Here is a 24,043-nt window from a genome sequence, read left to right on the forward strand (position 1 = left end):
TATCAAATTTTGAGACAGCCTTAACCTAAGAGCAACTCCAATACAATGCTATACTTGATTCTATTGCTATATTATAGCATCAAAAGTAAAAAAACTCAACTCCAAAGTGGTGCTATATTTGGATGCATCCATGCATAGATGCATCCTTGGTTCTATATTCGAAATCAAGGATGGATCCATCCATGTTGCCACATCCTTGGTTCTATATTTTATTTATAGAAGTTAGGTAAAAGTTAATGAGTTGGTTAAATTTGAAATTAGTTATAGAACTTAGCATTGGAGTGGAAGTTTTATTTTAGCACCAAAAAACACTTTTTGGTGTTATATTATAGCAATATCAATAGAAATATAACATCTAGCATTGGACTTGCTCTAATAACTCAACATATCAAAAAGCAATCCCACAGAAGACCCCTTTCCAAGAAATGGCCATCACCAGAGCAAATCTACCACCTCTCCTACGCGCCGCCACCGCACTCCACCCTCCCCACATCCCCCACCAGAACTCTCCGACGTCCTTTCTCCGCTCTCACCCTTCCAACATCCTTATTTCAAACCCCCACTTGTTCTCCACTTTCCTCTCCCGCCGCGTCCGTCCACGCGCCGCCGCGTATCCGAACCCACAAAACCTCCCAACCATATCCAACCCTTTAAACCTCAGCATTACAGATCACCACTTGCTCTCCCGGAGCGTGCACACAAACGCCACCGCTCTTCACAACCGTCGAAGAACTTTGGCTTGCGCACCAACTTTCGGTTGCATTGCAGCAGCAGGAGGGATAACACTCTTGTTCAAAAATCGAGAAAAACCAAGAATGTTGGCAACCGAAACTGATCATCTGGAGTTGAGGTTTCATGGCTTACTAGATATGTACCGTGAGGGACACGGCGTAGTCGTTGAGGTTCTGGTTCGACCTATTGAGGAGAACAAAATTAGTAATGCAGCTGCTAAAAATGTTGGAGCCAAAATTCCTCTGGAGTTGTATATCTCAGCTACTGAGGTGTTAGTTAAGCAACATCCTGTTCTCACCGCCATGCAAAGGAATTACACAATTCTTGCAGCGAAACAGATATATTCCAAGGACAATGATAAAATTCTTGCAAAAACTAAATGGTACTTGTCTTAAATTTAATCGTATTTTTAGTTTATTAATTTTTTCTCTGTTTTTTTTTTTGCAAGAAAAGATTGCCATTTTGTTTGTGACAGTGATATGTTTTAATTCACTTACACTTTGTAGCGGCGAAATCAAAATCTCAACCCCTGCCGATGATTTGTCCAATTCAGAGTCTAAAATAACTGTGTTCAATTTAGACTCAAAATTTGAATCCAGAACCATTCAACTTGTTTTATTTACATTCGATAAATTCCAAGACTTGCCAAAGTTGTTGGGAGAAGGACACTCAGTTTTTGTTAAGGGTTTTCTAAACCTATCTTTGAATTCGATTAAGTCTGACGAGATTAACACAGTTAGGTCAGACGATAATTGGCATAGAATTGTGAAAGGCAAAACTGAAAAAATGGAATATCTCTTCTTAGCTGAGGCGATAACAAAGGACGATGAGAGGTATATGCCACGGGAAGGTGTTGCTGCTGCAGTTGGGCGGAATACTGAGGAATAAGAGAAAGGTCGTGGCAGAGAAGAATGTGTATCAAATGTATGTTTTAACAAACTTTGATAATGGTACATGCCCAGAATCTTTGCAGTTATTGTATGCCTATTCTTTAATATTTGGTCTACGCACAAAGAATTCCCAGCTTGATTGTACTCGAAAAGATTTCTCAACTCTCATGTAGTAAACAACAGTTCTAGGTATAAAGAAGGCATTTCTCTGAATTATCTGATGGTTGATTTTGTTGCAAATTTTTTGTGTCCATAATTGAGGGAGTAAAATGCAAAGTGTGTACCTGTAGTTACGCACTTGTGCAGTTTGTGTACCTCTGCTTTCGAATCTAGCGGAGTGTGTACCTGTGGTTCCAAGATTCCAGCGTTACGTGTGTTTCTGTTAAAAACCATCTAACGGCGTTAGTATTGGAGGGACATCACGAGTAATTGTGGGACTATATACCTGTGTGTAGGGGTGTAAACGAGCCGAGCCGAGTCGAACACTGCCAGGCTCGGCTCGAGTTCGACTGAAAAGTTCGGGGCTCGAGCTCGAGTTCGAGTTCGACCGAGCCTTTAATTTCAAGTTCGAAACTCGGCTCGTAAATAGTTCGATAGGCTCGAGTTCGGCTCGAAAGCTCGAATCAAGTTACCAAATATTGACAAAAACTCGAAATATGATCGGTTCGACTCGAGTTCGATTCGATTAAATATATAAATTATAAATAAAATATTGAATATATTTGTAAAAATATATTTATAATAAAAAAATTAAAAAATAATAGAGGCTCGATAAGGCTCGCGAACCTTACGAGCCGAGTAATTTAAAGCTCGAGCTCGGCTCGGTAAAACATTCGAATAGCTCGAGCTCGAGCTCGGCTCGATTATTACCGAATCGAATTCGAATATTTTCCAAGCCGAACTCGAGTAGCTCACGAATAGTTTGGTTTGTTTACACCCCTACCTGTGTGTATGTACTGCATGTCTCCCGTTCTTGTTTCAAGCCAGCAGCTCATTAAAACTCACTTAAATAAACAGGACATGCAAAGTTTTCGTCTACATGTACATGATAATTTTCATCTTTTTATACACGTAAATATATACTTTACTCTCCTCCCATCTAATTTCTTTGCGATTGTTAAAAATTATTATTTTACGTGTGTATATATATAATATAATTTCATACTTATTTTGATAATTTCTTTTTATAAATATTAATAAAATTAAGTTTTTATTCAGAAAAAAAAATTAAAATAATTTATAAACTACTATATTTTATAAGAATATTAAAATGTGTGTCAAGTCCGTCCAAAATAAACTACTTAGGACATAAGGATTACTCTTTCCCTCCCCTTTGTATACAGTTGTATACATTAGGATAGGGACGTGGGACTTATTTTAATGTTGCCGAAAAATATAGTTATATAACTTATTTTTAATCATTATTTTTCAGAATAAAAAATTAATATTTAAATTTTTATTCAGAAAAATAATTTAAAAACAAGTTACAAAATTATATTTTATAGTGAGTATTAAAGTGAGTTCCAAGTAATGAAAAATATATTATTCTTTATTATATATATATATAATTATATATTGTAAAAATGTTACTCAATCGTATTTAATAAGAAGTTTTTTAAAAATTGTCACATAAATATAATAGGTATTTATCTATTATCATATTATCCACAAAAAAATAATATTTGTAATACCTTTTTATGAAATATATATTTGTAATTAGGAATTGAGATTCAAAAATATAACAAACATAATTACTACTCTCTTCGTCTCTCTGATTATTTATATTTGAGAACAGGTATTTAACACGTATTTTAAAGCTTATATAGAGAGCAATTTCAATAATTATATATTTTTTTCTGTATTCATTAACCTTTTTTTTTTTTGCAAATTGCCTCAGTAATATAATAGGTATATTATATACATTATTATCATAAGTTTTACAACAAAATTAATATTTGTAAATATTATTTGGTCAAAATAAATCTTTGTAATTAGAAATTGGGATCCACAAATATAATATACATAATTACTCTCTTTCTATCCTCCTAATTTTATTTTGGGGTACGGGTTCAACATGTATTTTAAAATTTTAATAAAAAATAATTTCAGAGATTATGTTTATCTAAAAAAGTTAATTTTTAAATATTTACAAAAAAAACAGAAAAGAAAAGGAAACCTTGCTTTTGCTTTTCTCGTTTGATCGACAGAGCAGAGGACATACGAACAGATACAGTCGCTAGCCACAAAATTACCACTGCTGCCCCTCATGCACTAACTCTGTTAAGTTATTTTTAACGGAAGTACACACTTTGCTAGAATCTGAAAACTAGAGGTACACACTTTGCTAGATTCACAAAATGAGGTACACAAAATGCACATGTGTGTAACTACAGGTACACATGTTGCATTTTACTCATCCATAATTCTAAAAACCGTTGATTTGACATATTAATCGCTACAAAGTGCTGATCTGCTAATTCGATTTTTCAAATTCAGTTAACTACGACATATTTTTCTCAAGATAATAAATATGATTAATTTAAAATTTAGTTGTAATGGGTGATTAGCTAGAAACAACAAAAAAATTGATTAAAAATGAATCAAAATTTATTGATTGGTTAAATGAATATGGTTAAAATATTTAATTTGCATATTGTTAACATTTGATTTAGGAGTGACTTATTTTTTTCTGATTGGTGAACTGCTGGGAAAGTTGGAAAGGAATATTATTGGTCTAAAATTTAGGAGTGATTTTTGTTTGATCCTGAAATAATTTTTTTTCTGATTGGTTTACTAGATACAATGGTAGACTCAGGTATTATAATAAAAAATATATGTTTTTAATTTGATGTACGTAAGATTATGCATTCCAAAAATAAGTTTTTATCTAACAAAATCATAAATATAATAAGTTTAATTTCACGTAAAATTTCAAGTTTATACAAACTTTAAAATATTTATTGTATGATATAACTAATATATATATATATATAGTAAAAATAATATTTACTTAGAGTATCATGAACCGAGTAGTTTGATATTTGAGCTCATTTAATAAAATAAAAAAATACTCAAGTTCAAATTTAATAAAATTAATCTCTTCATCTCATTTTAACTGAATTTTGATTTTTGATACTTATATTTATTTTTTATGAATTTTATAAAATATAATTGTGTTCAGGTTTAATTTTTTAACACTTTAGAACACATATAAAAAAATCAAAAGCAATTATAATACAATTGAGGAATATTCGTTATTAATTTGTACATAATGTTATTTAGGGCGGAGTAATTTGCTGCTTGGCTAAAGAAAAATGATGATATCAATTATTAGGGAAACCACAATAGATTTTTCTTTTTTGCATGCTAAAATCTTGTAAACATACGATTATCTCGATATTCAGTTTTGGATGAATGTCCGACGACTAGTATTATAATAAAATTTTAATCTATATAATGTTTTCTAATAAGTGCACGTCGAATATGACTCCGTCCAACAAGCTCAATGAATTCACATATAATAGTTAAAAAATATGATATTTATTAATATTTTTAATATTGATTCTCATCACTTAATATTCATTCAACGGACATGAACATCTGTGTTATTTCACATATTCGTCGCAATTGTATGTCATGACAGTTACCCAAAAGAGAAACGCTTCAGGCATGAATCATGATATTAAGGCTGTACATTGCCACTTTCATGAATATATGCACAATTCACAGTTCGTATCAAGGGTAAACTTGGGTACAAAATTAAGCTACTAAAATGCAGCCACATAGGCTAGCACCTTGGTTTGCTTTAAAATGTAGAAATCTTGTTTTCATGTGGACCCTTGGATGTTCGATCCCATGGCTGGACAATTTCAAATGTTTAACCTGGGGCTGTGACAAAATATATATATAACTGAATATGACGAAATAACAATAATAACCCCTATGACATATATATACCTCACACACAGTAAAAAGCCCATACTTTTGTATCAAATTTTCAGACAGCCTTTACCTAGAAACTCAAAATATCAGACAGCAATCCCACCGACCCCTTTCGAAGAAATGGCAATCACCAAAGCAAATCTTCCACCTCTCCTACGCGCCGCCACCGCACTCCACCCTCCCCACTACCACCACAACTCTCTGACGTCCTTTCTCCGCTCTCACCCTTCCAACATCCTTATTTTAAACCCCCACTTGTTCTCCACCTTCCTTCACCGCCGCGTCCGTCCACGCGCCACCGCGTTTCCCAACCCTATAAGCCTCAGCATTTCAAATCACCACTTGGTCTCCCGGAGCGTGCACACACACGCCACCGCTCTTCACAAGCGTCGAAGAACTTTCCACATCTTGGATTACGCTCTAGCCTTCGGTTGCATTGCAGCAGGAGGGATAATACTCTTCTACAAAAATCGAGAAAAACCAAGAATGTTCGCAACCGTAACTGATAATCTGGAGTTCAGGTTTCACGGCTTAATACCACACATGTACCGTAAGGGGCACTACCTAGTCGTTGAGGGTCTGGCTCGACCTTTAAAGCAGAACAATATTAGTAATGCAACTGCTAAAAATCTTAGAGACCACAAAGGTCCTTTGGAACTCTATATGTCAGCTACTGAGGTGTTAGCTCAGCCTGATCATGTTGTCACCGCCTTCCAAAGGAATTACACAATTCTTGCAGTGAAGCAGATATATTCCAAGGACAACGATAAAATTCTTGCAACAACTAATCGGCACTCATCTTAAATTTAGTCGTATTTTCAGTTTATTAATGTCTCTCTCCGTTTTGCAAGAAAAGATTGTTATTTTGTTTGTGACTTTGATATGTTTTGATTTAGGCTTACTTCTTCCGTTGGTGAAATCGGAATCTCAACCCCTGTCGATGATTTGTCCAAGTTCGAGTCTAAAAAAATTGATTCCTTAGAGCAAGTCCAACACTATGCTAAGAAGTTCCCTAAAAATATTATAAAATAATATGTCTTAGTGATTTAGCACAAGATTTAGCACATGAGCTCCAATAGTACTCCCTATATCCATTCTTTATTATTATAATAATATTAAATTTAAACAACTTCATAGTGGAGGAGAGAGGGAAATGATGTGGGGGAGAGAGAGAAATGAATATTTTAATGATAAAAATAGTTTAAAAGTGGCTAGTATATTCTAAAAATAGGGAATGGGAGGTTTGTGCTAGTGATTTAGCACATCACTAGCATAGTGTTGGAGTGCAATTTTATCCCATATTCCCTATTTTTGGATTTAAGACTTGATTTAGCACACCTATTGGACTTGCTCTTACTTACTCAACTTGTTTTATTAATGTTGGATGATTTTGAAGACTTGCCAAAATTGTTGGGAGAAGGCCACTCGAAATTTATTAAGAGTCTTATCGGCATACCTTTGAAGTCGATTAAGTTTGACGAGATTGAGTGGAATGAAGATAATTTGCCCAAAAAAGTGAAGGGCAAACCTCAAAAAACGGAACTCATGTTAGCTGAGGCAATAGCGAAGGACGATGAGAGGTATATGCCACGGGAAGCTGCTGCTACCGCAATTGAGCGGGATACTGCGGAGTAACAGAAAGGCCATGGCAGAGTAGATTTCTTTAACTCTCTCATACAGGAAACAGTTATACGTATAAACAAGGCATTTCTCAGAATTATTTGCAAATTTAATCGTATTATTAGTTTATAAATGTCTTTCTCCGTTTTTTAATATTGCAAGAAAAGATTGCCATTTCGTTTGTGACTTTGATATGTTTTAATTTACTTACAACTTCTAGCGGTGAAATGAAAATCTCAACCCTTGTGCTCGAGTTAGACTCAGAATTTGATTCCAGAATTACTCAACTTGTTTTATTTACATTCGATAAGTTCCAAGACTTGCCAAAATTGTTGGGAGAAGGACACTCGATTTTTATTAAGGGTCTTGGCAACATACCTTTGAAACCGATTAAGTTTGACGGGATTAACAAAATTTTGCCAGACGAGTGGAATGAAGATAATTGGCCTAAAAAAGTGAATCGCAAAACTAAACAAATGGGATCAGTCATGCTAGCTGAGGCAATAGCAAAAGACGATGAGAGGTATTTGCCACGCGAAGCTGCTGCTACTGCAATTGAGCGGAATAATGCGGAGTAACAGAAAGGCTGCAGCAGAGAAGAATGGGAACGTATCAGATACATTGTAGTCCTGGATCATTGCAGTTATTTTAATTGTGTCTATTCTCTAATATTTGGTATTTGCACAAAGACTTCCAAGCTTGATTGTACTTGGAAAGATTTCTTTAACTCTCATAGCAGTTCTAGGTACAAAGAATGCATTTCTCTGAATTATTTGCAAATTCTGGGTCCATAATTTAAAAATCATCAATTTGACCTATTAACCAATACATATTTTGTTGATTTGATTTTTCAAATCCAATTAATTATAATATTTTTTTCTAAAATTAATATAATACGTCTAATAAAGTCAATATTATTATTTACATCCGGTTAATGTTTTAATTAGTTATTATTGTTATTTTCATTAATATCTAACTATCGATTAATCACTATACAATATCAGCGATGACTTTCGATTTTTGCTTTTTGATTTTTACCGAGTTGAGGTGATATTCTAACACATTAACATATAATGGTAGTACTGTAATTAGGGCTAAGCATTCGGTCGGTTCAGTTAAGAACCGGATCCAACCGAAAAAACCGAAAACCGAATTAATAATTTTTTCTGAACCGAATCGGATCAAAATTATGTTATGAACCGAAGCGCAACCGAAACGAAATAGTTCGTTTCGGTTCTTACTCAAAGAACTGAATTTTTCTTTAAAAAAATGAAATAACAAATAGTTGGTGTGAGCATATATGCCTGCAGAAGGGGAGAAGGAAACAAAAGGGTTATCTAACAGTATACAAATAGAGATTCTTCAACAAATAACAAAAGAGTCTAGTATAGGACACAAAAGGTAAGCCTGAACAGACTTCGGAAATATCAATCTCCGATTTGGAAATTTAAATCGAGATTCTGAAATTTTAAAATTTGATACGTATGCTGATTGATGATTGGATTGAGGCTGGGTACTGGTGGGGGTGGGGGATATATTTAGTACCGAGTGAATTGCATTTTGCATCCTTTATCTATGGCCCAAAAACAATTTTTGTATATGTACTTTTCAAAATTGCATTTTGCATCCCATATGTTTCAAATCCGATACAAGCTGCACCATCAATCGGTTTTAGCATCCAATTGAGACGTTAACGTTAAGTTTTTTAAGGGTATAATAGGCTTTACACATTTCAACGGTTATATTATTATGTATATATAAGCTCTTTACATCTTAACTCTAATTATGTTTCTTCTTATAAGTGATTATCTTCATATAATTGCACCTAGGGTCTGTTTGGGAGTGCTGTTAAAAATTGCTGTGCTGTCAGAAAAAGTGCTGGTAAAATAAGTGCTGTTGTAGAAATCATATAACTGTTTGGTAATTTTTTGATATTACTTATTTTGAGTTATAATATAAAAAAAAATAATGTTTTTGGTGAGGTTTTATAATTAAATCTATAACAGCATTCTGCAAAAGCTGAAAAGCAGCTTTTTCCAAAAGCATGGGAGGACCTGCTTTTTCTAACAGCAGCTTTTCAGCTAAAAGCTGCTGTTCAGAAAAGCTGCTTTTCGATTTACCAAACAGTTTTTCACCTGCTTTTCAGCAAAAAGCTGCTGTTGCTGTCTGCAACAGCAACCCCAAACAGTACCCTAGTATGTTCTGTTCAATGAACTGAGAGTTTGTATTTACAGAGTTGTGGAGAAAGCTGCGCAAGTATACCAGTATGGAATGGGGGTGACAAGTTTCGCGTCACAATGTCAGCGGGGGTCGTGATATTATTGTAAACCTAGCTGAAAAGACTTGTGCATACCTAAAGTGGCAATAATATAACCGTTTAAATGTATAAAGCCTATTATACTTTTAAAAAACTTAACGTTAACGACTTAATTGGATGCTAAAACGGATTGAGGATGTAGCTTGTATGGGTTTTGAGACATACGGAATGAAAAACGCAATTTTGGAAAGTAGGTATACAGAATTGTTTTTTGATTATAAATAAGGGATGCAAAATGCAATTCACTCTTTAATATATTTTATTAATTTTATTAATATAAATAGTTTGGTTCTTTCGGTCTGAAACTGAATTTTTTTCAAAAGGAATGGACCGGACTGAACCGAAATTTATTTCGGTCTGGACCGAAAACCGAAAATCCGAATTTCTGGAAAAGAAAAAAGGAACCGGATCAGATCGAATTTTCGGTCTGGACCGAAAACCGAAAAACCCGAATATCTGGAAAGGAAAAAAGGAACCGGATCACAATTCGTTCACTGTAGTAGTATTTGGAGGTAGTTTTGCTTTTAACTAGAATAACTAGAAGGTAAAGACTGAATACGCAAAATCGAATAGAGTTGGTTGCAGCTTGGAAAACTAGAAAGTAAAAGCAAGACTTACCAGGACTAAAGATGTGTGATTTGACCGCACCTGACAAATAAGATTTGGGAGATAAATCTTGGCCATTGCCCATTGCCCATTGCCCATTGCCCATTGCCCATTGGGATTAAAAACAGTGTTTGATTTTAATACACAAAATCAAGGTCGTCAAAATCGAAAATTGGTTCAGCTCAGTTTGATTCAAGAAAAATGAGTACTCGGAATTCGAGAGAGTACTCGAAATTGTTATCGGATAATTAATCGGGTATTTTTTAAATTAATTTTTTCTCTCATATATAGTTATGTACTGATTAATAATAAAACTATCTAATAATATTAATATTTTAATAACACACTGAAATAATGAAGTTCAAATAAAAGTTACTTGTTTGATAGTTCCGACATAATAATCATTCACAAGTTTTAATGATAAAACACATATACTTTCTAATTAATGTCAATACTTTGCAAAAAAAAGAAGACCAAAACATATATAAATTTACGTTTAGTCTCTTTTGAAATTATTTTCAAATAAAACAATTAAAAATTGATAAGTCAAACTCGGATTTGACCTCGAGGACTCGGAGTCAAGCCGAGTTTTGACCAATTTTTCAATAAATCGGTTTTAAACCCGATTAATCGGAACTCAGATCGGACGAGGGGTTAAAAACGAGTACTCGGAATGAGTACTCGACTGACTTAGCGATTTTTAGAACACCGCACAAAATACAAAATTATAAAGTAGATGCGCATTGGGTGATATTAATGAACCCTTCACTTTAACACAAAAACACTTTTGAGTTTTGAGTAACTTCTGTGACCTATACCATACTTTTGTATCAAATTTTCAGACAGCCTTCACCTAATAACTCAACATATCAGACAGCAATCCCACCGACCCCTTTGGAAGAAATGGCTATCACCAGAGCAAATCTTCCACCTCTCCTACGCGCCGCCACCGCACTCCACCCTCCCCACATCCCCCACCACAACTCTCCGACGTCCTTTCTCCGCTCTCACCCTCCCAACATCATTATCCCAAACCCCCACTTGTTCTCCACCTACCTTCACCGCCGCGTCCGTCCACGCGCCACCGCGTATCCCAACCCTTTAAACCTCAGCTTTTCAAATCAACACTTGGTCTCCCGAAGCCTGCACACACGCGCCATCGCTCTTCACAAGCGTCGAAGAAATGACGACATCTTGCGTTACGCTCTAATTTTCGGTGGCATTGCAACAGCAGGAGGGATTATGATCCTGTTGTACAAAATGGAAAAAAAACCAAGAATGTTCACAACCGTAAATCGTAATCTGGAGCTGAGGTTTTTCGGCTTCATACCAGATATGTACCGTAAGGGACACGGCGTAGTCGTTGAGCTTCTGGCTCGACCTTATGTTAAAAATGTTAGAGCCCAAGGTCCTTGGGAATTCTATATCTCAGCTACAGAGGTGTTAGCTCAGCGTCATCATGCTGCCACCGCCTTTCAAAGGAATAAGACAATTCTTACCGTGAAGAAAATATATTCTCAGGACAGCGATGGAATTCTTGCAACAACTACTCGGTACTCGCTCTTAAATCTCATCGTATTTTCAGTTTATTAGAACAAGTCCAACAATGTCCTAGTAAGTGTTTTATATATATAATAAAAAATAGTGTTCCAGTGATTTGGAACATTATTTTGATGTTGATGTGTAACAACATGTCTCATAATTGTCCTTTATTATTAAACTAATAATTTAATTGACTTATTATCGGAGGGAAGTGAAAAAGTAAAAGTTGTGTGATGTATTGAAATGGATGGAAGTAATATATTATTGTGAAAATTGGTTTATAACATGTCTAAGTAAGAGCAAGTCCAATAGGTTACTTATATGAGTTTCTAAACTCACATTTAGATAATGAACCAAAAAAATCCACTCCAACACTCTCCTAGTGAGCTCTTAAATCACCATCACATGCTCCAATATACTAGCTATTACCTATTTTTAAGTAACCACTAGCCGTTACCTATATATTATTGGACTTGCTCTAATGTCTTAAAAATGAGACACTTGTTAGATATGCTAGTGGTTTAAGACAACACTAGTATATTGTTGGAATATATATATTTTATTTAAATGTCTTAAATTTGAGTTTAGTACATCAATTTAGGATTTTGTTCTGTTGTTAAGAAAAGATAGCCATTTTGTTTGTGACTGATATGTTTTGATTTAGGCGTCGAATTTTTAGCGGCGAAAGCTTTACCCCTGGCGATGATTTGTCCATGTCTGAGTTGAAAACGATTGTGTTCAAGTTAGACTTAGAATATGATTCCACAATGACTCAATTTGTTTTATTCACATTCGATAAGCTCGAAGACTTGCCAAAGTTGCTGAAAGAAGGACACTCGGTTTTTATTAAGGGTTTGATCAACTTACCTTTGAATTCGATTAAGCATGACAAGATGGACGATGATTGGCCTAAAATCGTGGTTGGCAAAACTGAAAAAATGAAATATATCTTCTCAGCTGAGCCGATAGCGAAGGACGATGAGAGGTATTAGGTATATGCCACGGGAAGCTGCTTACTGCAATTCAGCAGCATAGTGCGGAGTAACAAAAATGCCATGGCGGAGAAGAATGGGTATCACAATATTGTAGTTCTTAAGACACTTTACATTTGCTGAATCTTTGTAGTTAGTTTATGCCTATTCTCTAGTATTTGGTCTTTGCACAAAGGCTTCCAAGCTTAAAGCTTAAGAGGGGTGTATTGGATTGGGATTTTAAAGCATTTTTTTGCATTCATGAAATCCGAAGGTATTCGATTGGGATTGTTTGAAATCCATTAAAATTTTGAGGTATTCAATTGGGATTTTAAATTATGCTATAAAATCTGGTGGTATTCAATTGGGATTTTAAATTATGATTTAAAATCCGATGGTATTCAATTGGGATTGTTTAAAATCCATTAAAATCTGATGGTATTCAAATGCTGATGGATTTTTTTTCATTTCATAAAATGATGGATTTTGTGGCATTCTTCAGTGTATTTTAAATTTTTTGAAATCTCATCAAATTCAATGGGATTTTGAAGCATTGTATCTAAATCCTATCAACTCTGCGACATTTCATCAAGAATCCGCACAAAATCAAAATCTCATACAATCCATTAAAATTCATAGACTAAAAACAATGCATTAAAATCCTAATCGAATACACCACTGTAATTATACTTGAAAAGATTTCTGAACAGTTCTGGGTTTGGATAATATTTTTTGTGTTTGCAACTTATTAGATATAAAATCATTAATATAATAATAAATTATTTTCAATTATTTTTTAAATTGGTACTCTACATATTTTTAAAATTAATTTTCAAAAATAAAAATATTATTTTTGAAATTTCTTAACTTTACAACACATTGTTGCAGTACATGATCCCTCCGTTTTAAAATATAGGTCGCTTGACTTTTTGGCATACACTTCCAAGTCATTTGACCGCTTAGTTAAAATCATTAATTTCAAAATTTTCGTTTTCTAAATTATAATATTAATCATATATTTTTATTCAGAAAAAGAAATTTTGAAAATAACAATTTTAACTATACGCTTAGTTACAAAATTATATTTTATATACACCTTAAAATGTGTGTCAAACAGTGTAAAAAAATTATAAAGAAATAAGAGGGATATAGGGAGTAATATTATGACATTCCATATTTTTCGGTAAAAAGTTGGCTTCTACTTTCCTAACTTGTTTGTGTAAAAAGACCGAAAGCACTTATAAAAAGTTGAGAACGGTAGTTTATTCAGGACTTCTAATTTTTTCATAAACAGTTTATTCACTTATAAATCTTAATTTAATTTTCAATTCTAATCTATTTTTTTAATTTTTTAAGGAAAAAGTACTTTTTTAGGATTGCCCAAACGAACTCATATTCAATTTTTGAATTCATCAGTTTACATGGGATCATCTTCTGAAAGAACTTATTTAATTTATGTTTATATTTCAAAATATACATTAAGAGCATCTCCAAAGGTTGAAAACTGTTAGCTAAAAATCTTATATGCCATCCTATGTATGTATCATCTAGGTGGCCTTTTTAGATAATATGTATAAAAAATTGCATTCCAACCATCACCCCTTAGCAAAAAAATTATAGATAACAAAGTGTCATTCAATGAATTTGTTGAACCAAAAAATCTATTAGGTATAATTTTAGCTTATAGTAATTATGAATAACACCATTGGAGTGTAAACCTCAATTGTTAGAAAAAAATTTGTATAGTCCATTTAGATAAGTATTATAGCTAATGAGTTTAGATACCTTTGGAGATGCTCCAATGTGCTTTATTTTTATCTCTATAATAATAACACTACAAATCACCTAATTTAGAGTAATATATCATCATAAATATATCTACTTCTCCGATCCACAATTCCCACTTGACAAAGTTTCCTTCCGGCTCTCTTTTTTGCTATTTTATATGACGAAAATGAAGTGTCCGAATAATATAAAAAATTTATGCGCGATCAGGATGGGGTTGTTGTGCTTCCAACGCTTAAAAAACACTACGCCTGAGAATATATTTTCTCGTCTAACATTTAAAAAAAGATTAACAGTACACATTTAGCAATTTTTAAACACCAGAGGAGAATATTGTTTCTTTTAGTCATATACGTCCCTCGCCAAATCCCACAATAAAGAAGTTGTATTTTATTTAAACCCCACTAATTAATTGATGAGAACCCGCCTCTAAATATATAGATAGACTCGTATATTCATTTTCCTCGGTAACATTTTGTGTCACAGTCTGAGGAAATGACTACAGACCAATTAAAGCAAATATTCCCTTCACTTTCTAATACTTTCTAATACAAAAATCCTTTCGAGTATATATAACCCCTGTGGCATATACTTTTGTATCAAATTTTCATACAGCCTTCTCCCAGTAACTCAACATATCAGACAGCAATCCCACATAAGACCCCTTTCCCAGAAATGGCCATCACCAGAGCAAATCTTCCACCTCTCCTACGCGCCGCCACCGCACTCCACCCTCCCCACATCCCCCACCACAACTCTCCGACGTCCTTTCTCCGCTCTCACCCTCCCAACATCCTTATTCCAAACCCCCACTTGTTCTCCACCTTCCTTTACCCCCGAAGCATATCCAACCCTTTAAACCTCATCATTTCAAATCACCACTTGCTCTACCGGAGCCTGCATACACACGCCACCGCTCTTCACAAGCGTCAAACAACTTACAACATCTTGCGATACGCTCTAACTTTCGGTTGCATTGCAACAGCAGGAGGGACAATCCTGTTCTACAAAAATCGAGAAAAACCAAGAATTTCCACAACCTTAAATCGTAAAATGGAAGTCAGATTTCTTGGCATAATACCACATAAGTACCGTAAGGGACACTGCGTGGTCATTGAGGGTCTGGCTCGGCCTTATGCTAAAAATGTCAGAGCCAATGGTCCTTGGGAATTCTATCTCTCAGCTACAGAGGTGTTAGCTCAGCATGATCATGTTGTCACCGCCTTTCAAAGGAATGAGACAATTCTTACAGTGAAGAAAATATACTCTGAGGACAGCGATAGAATTCTTGCATCCAATCGGTACTCGTCTTAAATTTTATCGTATTTTCAATTTATTAACGTTTTTCTCCATTTTCTATTGCAAGAAAAGATAGTCATTTTGTTTGTGCCTTTAATATGGTTTGATTTAGGCGCACAGCTTCTAGCGGTGATTTCTTTACCCCTGCCGATGATTTGTTGAAGTCTGATCCTAAAATGATTGTGTTCAAGTTAGACTCAGAGTATGATTCCAAAGCTACTCAATTTGTTCTGTTTACCTTAGATAAGTTCCAAGACTTGTCCAAGTTGTTGGGAGATGGACACTCGGTTTTTATTAAGGGTTTTACCAATCTACCTTTGAACTCGGTCAAGTCTGGCGATATTGCCGAGATTAACAAAGTTAATTCAGATGATAATTGGCCTAAAATCGTGACAGGCAAAACTGAAAAAATGGAATATCTCTTCTTAGCGGAGGCGATAGCGAAGGACGATGAGAGGTATATGTCACGGGAAGCTACTACTGCAATTCGGCGGAATACTGCGGAGTAACAAAAAGGCCGTGGCAAAGAAGAATGGTTGTCAAATTGTATTTCTTAACGGTAACGTTGGGGCATCTCCAATTTAAAGACAACTTTATCAATTATAAGCTCAAAATTCATAAAAAATGTTTCCAACTATTACTAACTCTATCTTTGTAGATGAAGTAATCAACTCTTCAATTTTTCAAATTTGAAGATGCAATATAGAAATGAAGTAATTATAATAAAGAAAGCATATGCAATTTTGATTTTACACATTTTTCGAGATATGGAGTTCTTTTGCATGTGTAATTGTAATAGTGATATAAAGTGAAGAATGTGAAAATAAAAAGATAAAATTATTTTAAAATAGAGTTTTGATTGGAGAAGGCCTTACACTCTCTGAATCTTTGCAGTAATTTTGCGCCTATACTCTAATATTTGGTCTTTGCACAAAGACTTCTAAGCTTACTCGAAAAGATTTCTGAAACAGTTCTAGGTATAATGAAGGTATTTTTCAGAATTATTTAATGGTTGATTTTGTTGCAAATTTCTGAGTTCATGATTCTAAAACTCGTCGATTTGACAAATTAATCCTAAGGTACTCTGCTGATTCAATTTTTCAAATCCGATTAATCACAACATATTTCCTAAAATGAATATAATAAATTTAATAAAATCAAAGTTTTAATACAATGAATCGATGTTCCAATTAATTATTTTGGCTAATCACTAATTAGAGTATGTGATTAATTTTTGAACAATGTCGCCGATGACTTCCTATTTTCAACTTTTACTGGGCTGAGGTAATAATCCAAAATATAGACATATACATATAATGTTAGGGTCGCGCTTATGAGAAAATCAATATTTAAAATAAATACATAGAACTACTAAGGTTCTACTGTAGAACCCTATACTTTACATAGATTTTCAGGATCTAAATATAAATACTTTTTTTTATTTTTGCATCGTTGTGTGTTGAAAAGTAATTTCAAAATATAATGGATACATAAGACATTTTTTTATATACAGTTCTGCTGCAGAATCTAACTAATATTAAAAATATTGCGGGAAAATATTTTGAGATATTAACAATTGTTTGTAGTTGATTCTTGTGTTATAGGAACTAGTGCAGCGGCGACACACTTTTAGCATCAGTTTTTTAGAAACGGTTGATTAGTGTGTGCCCATGGGCACATGCTAAGTACGAAAATTTTTGTATTTGTGATATTTTGATTAGTGTGTGTTTGGTGTATTTGCAGGGGGAGTCCATCATTATCATGAGATAGGAGCCAATCAAAATGATCCAAAAACAAAATTTTCCGCGCTCAGCATGTGTCTATGGGCACACCATAGAAAAATGGTTTTAGAAAAATGACACTTTTATAGCTTATATGTGTTGGATGTTCAAACGGTTAATGACATATGTGCTTATTTTTTCCGGAGAATATTTATATGCGTCGGGATTGTAAATGCTGACACTTAAAAATATTAATAACATCAGTTTTTAACAATCGGAGCTTCATTTTGTACTCAAGGAGGGGGTTAATACTCTATTTCATCATTTTATTGGATCATAACTTTCAGTTGGCCTGCCGAGTCAAAAAAGTTTTTCATTTAGATAACAAAGCATCTAAAAACTTTCAATCACGAGATTAAGTATAAAAAAACATTTCAGTGTCGTTAAATATGTCTTTGACTTTAACGGAAAACGTCAAATTTAACGGTATTGCATGTTTTTGGCTTGTACTATGTCTTGAGATTTGTGATCAGGCCTTCGACGGATCAAGCAGTTGTTACAATGGACACGATCAAGCACACCCAGCTCAAAATCTTGACCCACACCCAGGTGAAGGAGAACTTTGGTATCTTTGCTCACGCAGTGTCCATTTCTATTGAGAAATAACCCTCCTGATCTCCCTCCTGATCTTGTGTAGGCCTTCTATTTGCACGGGCCATGATAGAGGAATTCGGACCAGCTACAAAATAATAACTGAGCTTGAATAGAAAGTTTCACTTAGCAAGTTACCATCAAAGTTTTGTAGGCAGCTTTCATATACAAATATATAAACCCATCAGATACTTGATAAATACATGAAAAATGTACAACGTATAGTAAGCCAAATTTACTAGGGGCTTAGTCTCAAAGTAGACAGAAAGGGGGGGGGTAAAAAAAAAAGCAGAGCAGATGTTCGAAATCCGATCCAAATCTTTTGGCCAACAAGATTGGATGAAACCTCTTACTAAACAATAAAATTTTACAAAAGGGGTAACAAAAGAAAAAGCTAACCAGCACCAGGAGGGGTTTCACCAGGTGACAAGAAATATAATATAAGTATTCAATATGAAATTACTGTAATCCTTGATGATTTGAACTTTGAAGCACTGCATGATATATGCACATTTTAACTTTGAATAAATTCTTATAAACAGATCATCTCCAAGCGACTACTCTCCCTTGCCTCGGTCATGCACCTTAATGAGCTTCAAAGCCAACTTATCCAACCAAATTGCTTGTAAAGTTGTCTTTTACTTGGTAGGCCAATTAAAAGTTTTTAATGGTACAATTAGTTGACTAAAAACTTTTTTGACTCGGTAGCCCTACTGAAAGCTTTGGTCTAGTAGAGTGATGAAATAGAGCATTAACCCCTCAAGGAGGTGACAAGCTTTAATGAATATTGTTGTCTATAAATTATACGATGGTGAAATCGACGTTATTAGCTATATTTTATGTGCCAGCGACGAAAGCGAGTACTCTCTTTCAAAATAATAGTATTTTCAATTTACACGTAATTTGAGATGTAAAAAGAACGTATTTTTATAAAAAAAAAATTCAGATTTTTTCTGAATCAAAATACATTTTAGATATAATTTTATTACAAAAATAAAATTTCAGTAATAATAATAATAAGTTTGAATATACATATTTTTTGCACATTCGCAAAATGTTAATGTGATTATTATTTTGGACGTGTTTTGTTTGTGCAAGGCTGCCCAGCTTATTTATTTAGCGGACGTTTGGGTGAGTTTAAAATAAGTGCTTCTTGCTTAAAAATAAATAGTGGAGTAGAAGTTAGAAGCAAGTTAAGACTTATAAGTGATTAAAGTGTTTGGGAAATAAGCAGAAGCCCTAAAACAAAAGCTAGCATTCCTAGTTTTTTATAAGTACTTTTTGACTTTTTACACAAACAGTACGAAATAAGTGATTCTGACTTATAAACCAGAAGCCGGAAACAAACACCCCGTAATCTCATGTTTCTCATGTTTGTAATTGAAGGACGTAAATGGTTTATAATCGGGGCTTGGATCATCAACTTCCAACATTATTATTACGACTACGTAATAGACTGCATAGTCTTTTTTTTTTCTTTTTTTTTTTGTCAGGAGACTGCATAGTCTTCTGAATATATCTACTTAATTCCATGATAATTCGTACTATAACTTTTTTTTACAAATAAATTATCAGCCTGGAGTCTACACTAGCTAGCTGGATATGCCATGCTTGATTTGATGCATCCACGGTGATCAGTGGGTTGGCAAAAAGAATAGGCAAGGAAGAAAGACTTGGTTGGAAAGAAAAAATTGGACTTGCCATATGCAAATATATATGATTGACCTGACGGTCCTGCCTGAATAAAAAGGTTCGGGTTTTATGGAGTATCTTAGGTTTGAAAAGATAGGCCTGTACAATTCATCTACAGTTTCGTAACTCTCTTAGCTGGCGTTGAGTTGGAATAAATTAAATGAGCAAAGGATGTTATAGAATTTCTAAATAAATTGTACTCCTATTTTAATTTAGATGTCCAGTTTGGAAAAAAAAAATTACTCCCTACATCCCAAATTAAATGAGTTCGTTGACTTCGGGCACACACTTTAAAGTCCATTGACCGCATAACTACATTATTTATTTTTAGAATTTTATTTTTGTAAATAAAAATTCAAATATGAAATTTTGTTTATAAAAGAAAAATTTTAAAAATAAATTTTGGAGCTAGTCGGTCAATCCACCTTAAGTTACGTGCCCAAAATCAACTAGCTCATCTAATTTAGGATGAAGGTAGTATGTTTCAAATTACTTATTCACTTCAAATTTCAATGCAAAACTATATTTCCAAAGTCAATTCTACTCCACATATCTCTTATTTATATTTTTTAGATCAATCTCACACCATATAAATCATTTAATGCAGTTAATATGTGAACAACCACTTTTCTTAAATTGTGTGATTTTTCGAAAGTAGACATTTATTTTGAAATGGAGGGAGTATTAAAAAATATGTGATTATATGACACACATATATATACACACACACCCACATATATGTGTGTGAGAGAGATTTAAAGTGATAAAGATAAACTAGTCTAAATTTTTTTATAATGAAAATTATAGTAAAACAAGATTAAAAAGTAGAATTAACATTCATTTCAAAATATCCGAGTTAAATTTCTAGTTCAAATAGTTAAAATTAGTGATTGAAAAAAATAAAAATTACATATATATTTTTTATGATCACTCTCAGTTTAAAGTATAAATTGCATTATATTCTCCCTTCATTTCATTTGATCATTTATTCATTTCATTCAATTCAAGTGAAATTAGTTTTAAGTTATGTTATTGATTATGTCTATGATAACTTACCGTAAAAGTTGAATATTTTTCCCAATATATGGAAAGACGTGTTTTTTTCAAAAACAACTATTTTTAGATTAATCAAACAAAATTTAACTTTTTTTAGAAAAAAAGAAAGTGTTGGTGCAATAAAATAAAACAAGGCCTTAATTATGTTCAAATCAATGGTTTCTATTTTATTTGAGTTCAGTTCAATTCGGGTTTTAGCATGTTTGAAATCAGCCCGAAATTTAAAAAGGAAAATATTGAATTTCTCAAACTACACGAAATTGAGTACACAATTTTATGTTTGTGAAATGGACACTAACTTTATAAATAATAATAAATTACACGCATTCATATTAATTTTTTTTTGTTTAAATATTTAGAGTATCACTCAATAATAGATTGTATTTTATGCATTTAACATTATTCATTTTAAAATTAATTTTTTATGTGATAAATCTTGCATACAATAAGTTTGATTTCATGTAAAACTTCAAGTTCATATAAAATATTTATTGTATAATATAACTTATACATATAATATTTAATTAGAGTATTGTGAACAAAGTAATTTGATATTGGTGCTCATTCGATAAAATAATCAAAAAACTCGTTTTCAAATTCGACATAATCAAAACTCGTGTTCCAATTCGACATAATTGTCGAACTTACCAATTTACCTGTGATCATGTTCTGAAAAGATTTATTTAATTTGTATTTTAATTTCAAAGTATACATGACTATGCTTCATTTTTATCATCATGATTATAATATTATAATTAATTAGCTTAGTTTATAATATTATCACAAATTAATAAAGTAAGGACTTATTCTTCTTGAAAATAGGTCATATTTTTTTGAATATAAATGTTGAAGAGTTGTTTCATATTCATTTTTCAGGAATTTTTTTTTTTATGTATTTTATGAAAAATAAACTCTCAATATTAAAAATTAAAATTAATCAAACGACATCTTTATTTATACCCAATCATGTATTCATTTTCCTCGTAGTAAACATTTTGAATCAGATTTTGAGGTAAATGGCTCGAGGCTAATAAAAGCAAGTATGCCCTTCACTTTCTAATATAGAAACACTTTTGAGTATAAATAACTAATGTGACATAGACTACACTTCAGTATCAAATTTTCTTACAGCCTTCTCCTGCTAACTCAACATATCAGAATATCAGAGAGAATCCCACATACCCCTTTGCAAGAAATGGCTATCACCAGAATAAATCTTCCACCTCTCTTACGCGCCGCCATCTCCCATCGCGATGCCACCGCACTCCACCCTCCCCACATCCCCCACCACTACTCCCACAACTCTGCGACGTCCTTTCTCCGCTCTCACCCTCCCAACATCCTTCTTTCCAACCCCCACTTGTTCTCCCCCTTCCTTTACCACCGCGTACGGCCACGCGCCGCCGCGTATCCCAACCCTTTAAGCCTCAGCATTTCAAATCAACCCTTGGTCTCCCGGAGCCTGCACACACGCGCCACCGTTCTTCACAAGCGTCGAAGAACTGACAACATCTTGCGTTACGCCTTAACTTTCAGTTGCATTGCAACAGCAGGAGGGATCATCCTCTGGTACAAAAATCTACAAAAACCAAGAATTTTCACAACTTTAAATCATAAACTGGAGTTTAGGTTTATGGGCATAATACCACATATGTACCGTAAGGGCCACTGCGTAGTCGTTGAGGGTCTGGCTCGACCTGGTGCTAAAAATGTTAGACACAATGGTCCTTGGAAATTCTTTATCTCAGCTACCGAGGTGTTAGATCAGCCTCATCATCCTACCACCGCCTTTCAAAGGAATAAGACAATTCTTACAGTGAAGAAAATATATTCTCAGGACAGCGAGATAGTTCTTGCAGCAAGTTATCGGTACTCACTCGCTCGTAAAGTTAATCGTATTTTCAGTTTATTAATGTCTGTAGCCATTTTGTTTGTGACTTTGATATGTTTTGATTTAGGGACACAAATTTGAGCGGTGATTTCTTTACCCCTGCCGATGATTTGTTCAAGTCTGAGCCTAAAATGATTGTGTTCAAGTTAGACTCAGAGTATGATTTCAAAGTTACTCAATTTGTTTTTTCTACATTCGATAAGTTCCAAGACGTGCCAAAGTTGCTGGGAGAAGGACACTCGGTTTTTATTGAGGGTTTTACCAACCTACCTTTGGGTTCGACTGATTATGACAACATTGACAAGATTAACAAAATGAGCTCAGATGATAATTGGCATAAAATGGTGACCGGCAAAAGCAAAAATGAAAAAGTGGAATATCTCTTCATAGCTCAGGTGATAAAGAAGGATGACGAGAGGTATATATCACGGGAAGCTCCTACTGCAATTCGGCGGAATACAGCGGAGTAACTAAATGGCCGTGGTAGAGAAGAATGGGTATCAAATATATTGTAGTATTTCTTAAGAAACTCTGATAATGTTACATTCCTCGAATCTTTGCAGTTATTTTGTTCCTATTCTCTAGTTTTAGGTATAAAGAAGGCATTTTTCAGAATTATTTGATGGTTGATTTTGTTGCAAATTTCCTGAGTTAAAGTTTTTAAAAATTGTTGATTTGATTGATTAATCATAAAATACTTTGCTGATTTAATTTTTCAAAATTTACTAATCACAACATTTTTAAAAAAAAAAAACAATACAATGAATTTAATAAATCAATGTTATTATATTAGTTTAATATAACCGATTGATTTCTTGATTCAATCTAATTAATTCCTAATTATTCCATTAATCACTAGACAAGGTCAAATAACTCCCAATTTTCGTTTTTAATCTTGGTTGAGATAATAATTTAAAATATACACATCTATATATAACGATAATATTTAAATATTAGGGCTATTTAATTGAATTGAAAATAAATATTTCTTTCTTAAAATAAATAATTGAAGTAGATGTTTGAAATAAGTTAGGACCTTAAGAGCAAGTCCAATAGGTTACCTATCCTATTATTTATAAATAATATAAAATAATGAGTGCTAGTATCTTTTAGTGATTTAGGTAATTTATTTTTAGTGTCAACTCCAATAGTAATCCCTATATTTGTTCTCCTAAGATTATTTTAATAATAAATTTGAGATAGAGAATGGGAAAAGGAGAGAATAGACAAAGAATGAAGGAGAAAGATGATTATTTTATTCATAAATATTAAATAGGTAATGGCTAGTGGTTACTTATTTATATAATGGCTAGGAGAATTAAGGTTGT

General features: G+C 33.4%; 3 protein-coding genes across 3 annotated transcripts; all 3 read left to right on the forward strand.

The window, feature by feature from the left end:
* Window positions 1-374: 374 nt before the first annotated feature.
* On the forward strand, window positions 375-1,816 carry LOC108218191 (uncharacterized). The gene is made up of 2 exons (XM_017391106.1): window positions 375-1,114; window positions 1,239-1,816. Exons 1-2 carry the CDS (start codon window positions 426-428, stop codon window positions 1,618-1,620), a joined length of 1,071 nt encoding a protein of 356 aa, XP_017246595.1. The 5' UTR covers window positions 375-425; the 3' UTR covers window positions 1,621-1,816.
* Window positions 1,817-11,010: 9,194 nt separating this feature from the next.
* On the forward strand, window positions 11,011-12,788 carry LOC108217969 (uncharacterized). The gene is made up of 2 exons (XM_017390883.2): window positions 11,011-11,660; window positions 12,314-12,788. The coding sequence occupies exons 1-2, from the start codon at window positions 11,011-11,013 to the stop codon at window positions 12,639-12,641; spliced, it is 978 nt and encodes a 325-aa protein (XP_017246372.1). The 3' UTR covers window positions 12,642-12,788.
* A 9,132-nt stretch (window positions 12,789-21,920) lies between these two features.
* Window positions 21,921-23,328, forward strand: LOC108217964 (uncharacterized). The gene is made up of 2 exons (XM_017390879.2): window positions 21,921-22,693; window positions 22,783-23,328. The coding sequence occupies exons 1-2, from the start codon at window positions 22,020-22,022 to the stop codon at window positions 23,183-23,185; spliced, it is 1,077 nt and encodes a 358-aa protein (XP_017246368.1). The 5' UTR covers window positions 21,921-22,019; the 3' UTR covers window positions 23,186-23,328.
* The last annotated feature ends 715 nt before the right edge of the window (window positions 23,329-24,043 follow it).

Source organism: Daucus carota, chromosome 4, assembly GCF_001625215.2.
Source record: "Daucus carota subsp. sativus chromosome 4, DH1 v3.0, whole genome shotgun sequence".
NCBI lineage: Eukaryota > Viridiplantae > Streptophyta > Magnoliopsida > Apiales > Apiaceae > Daucus > Daucus carota.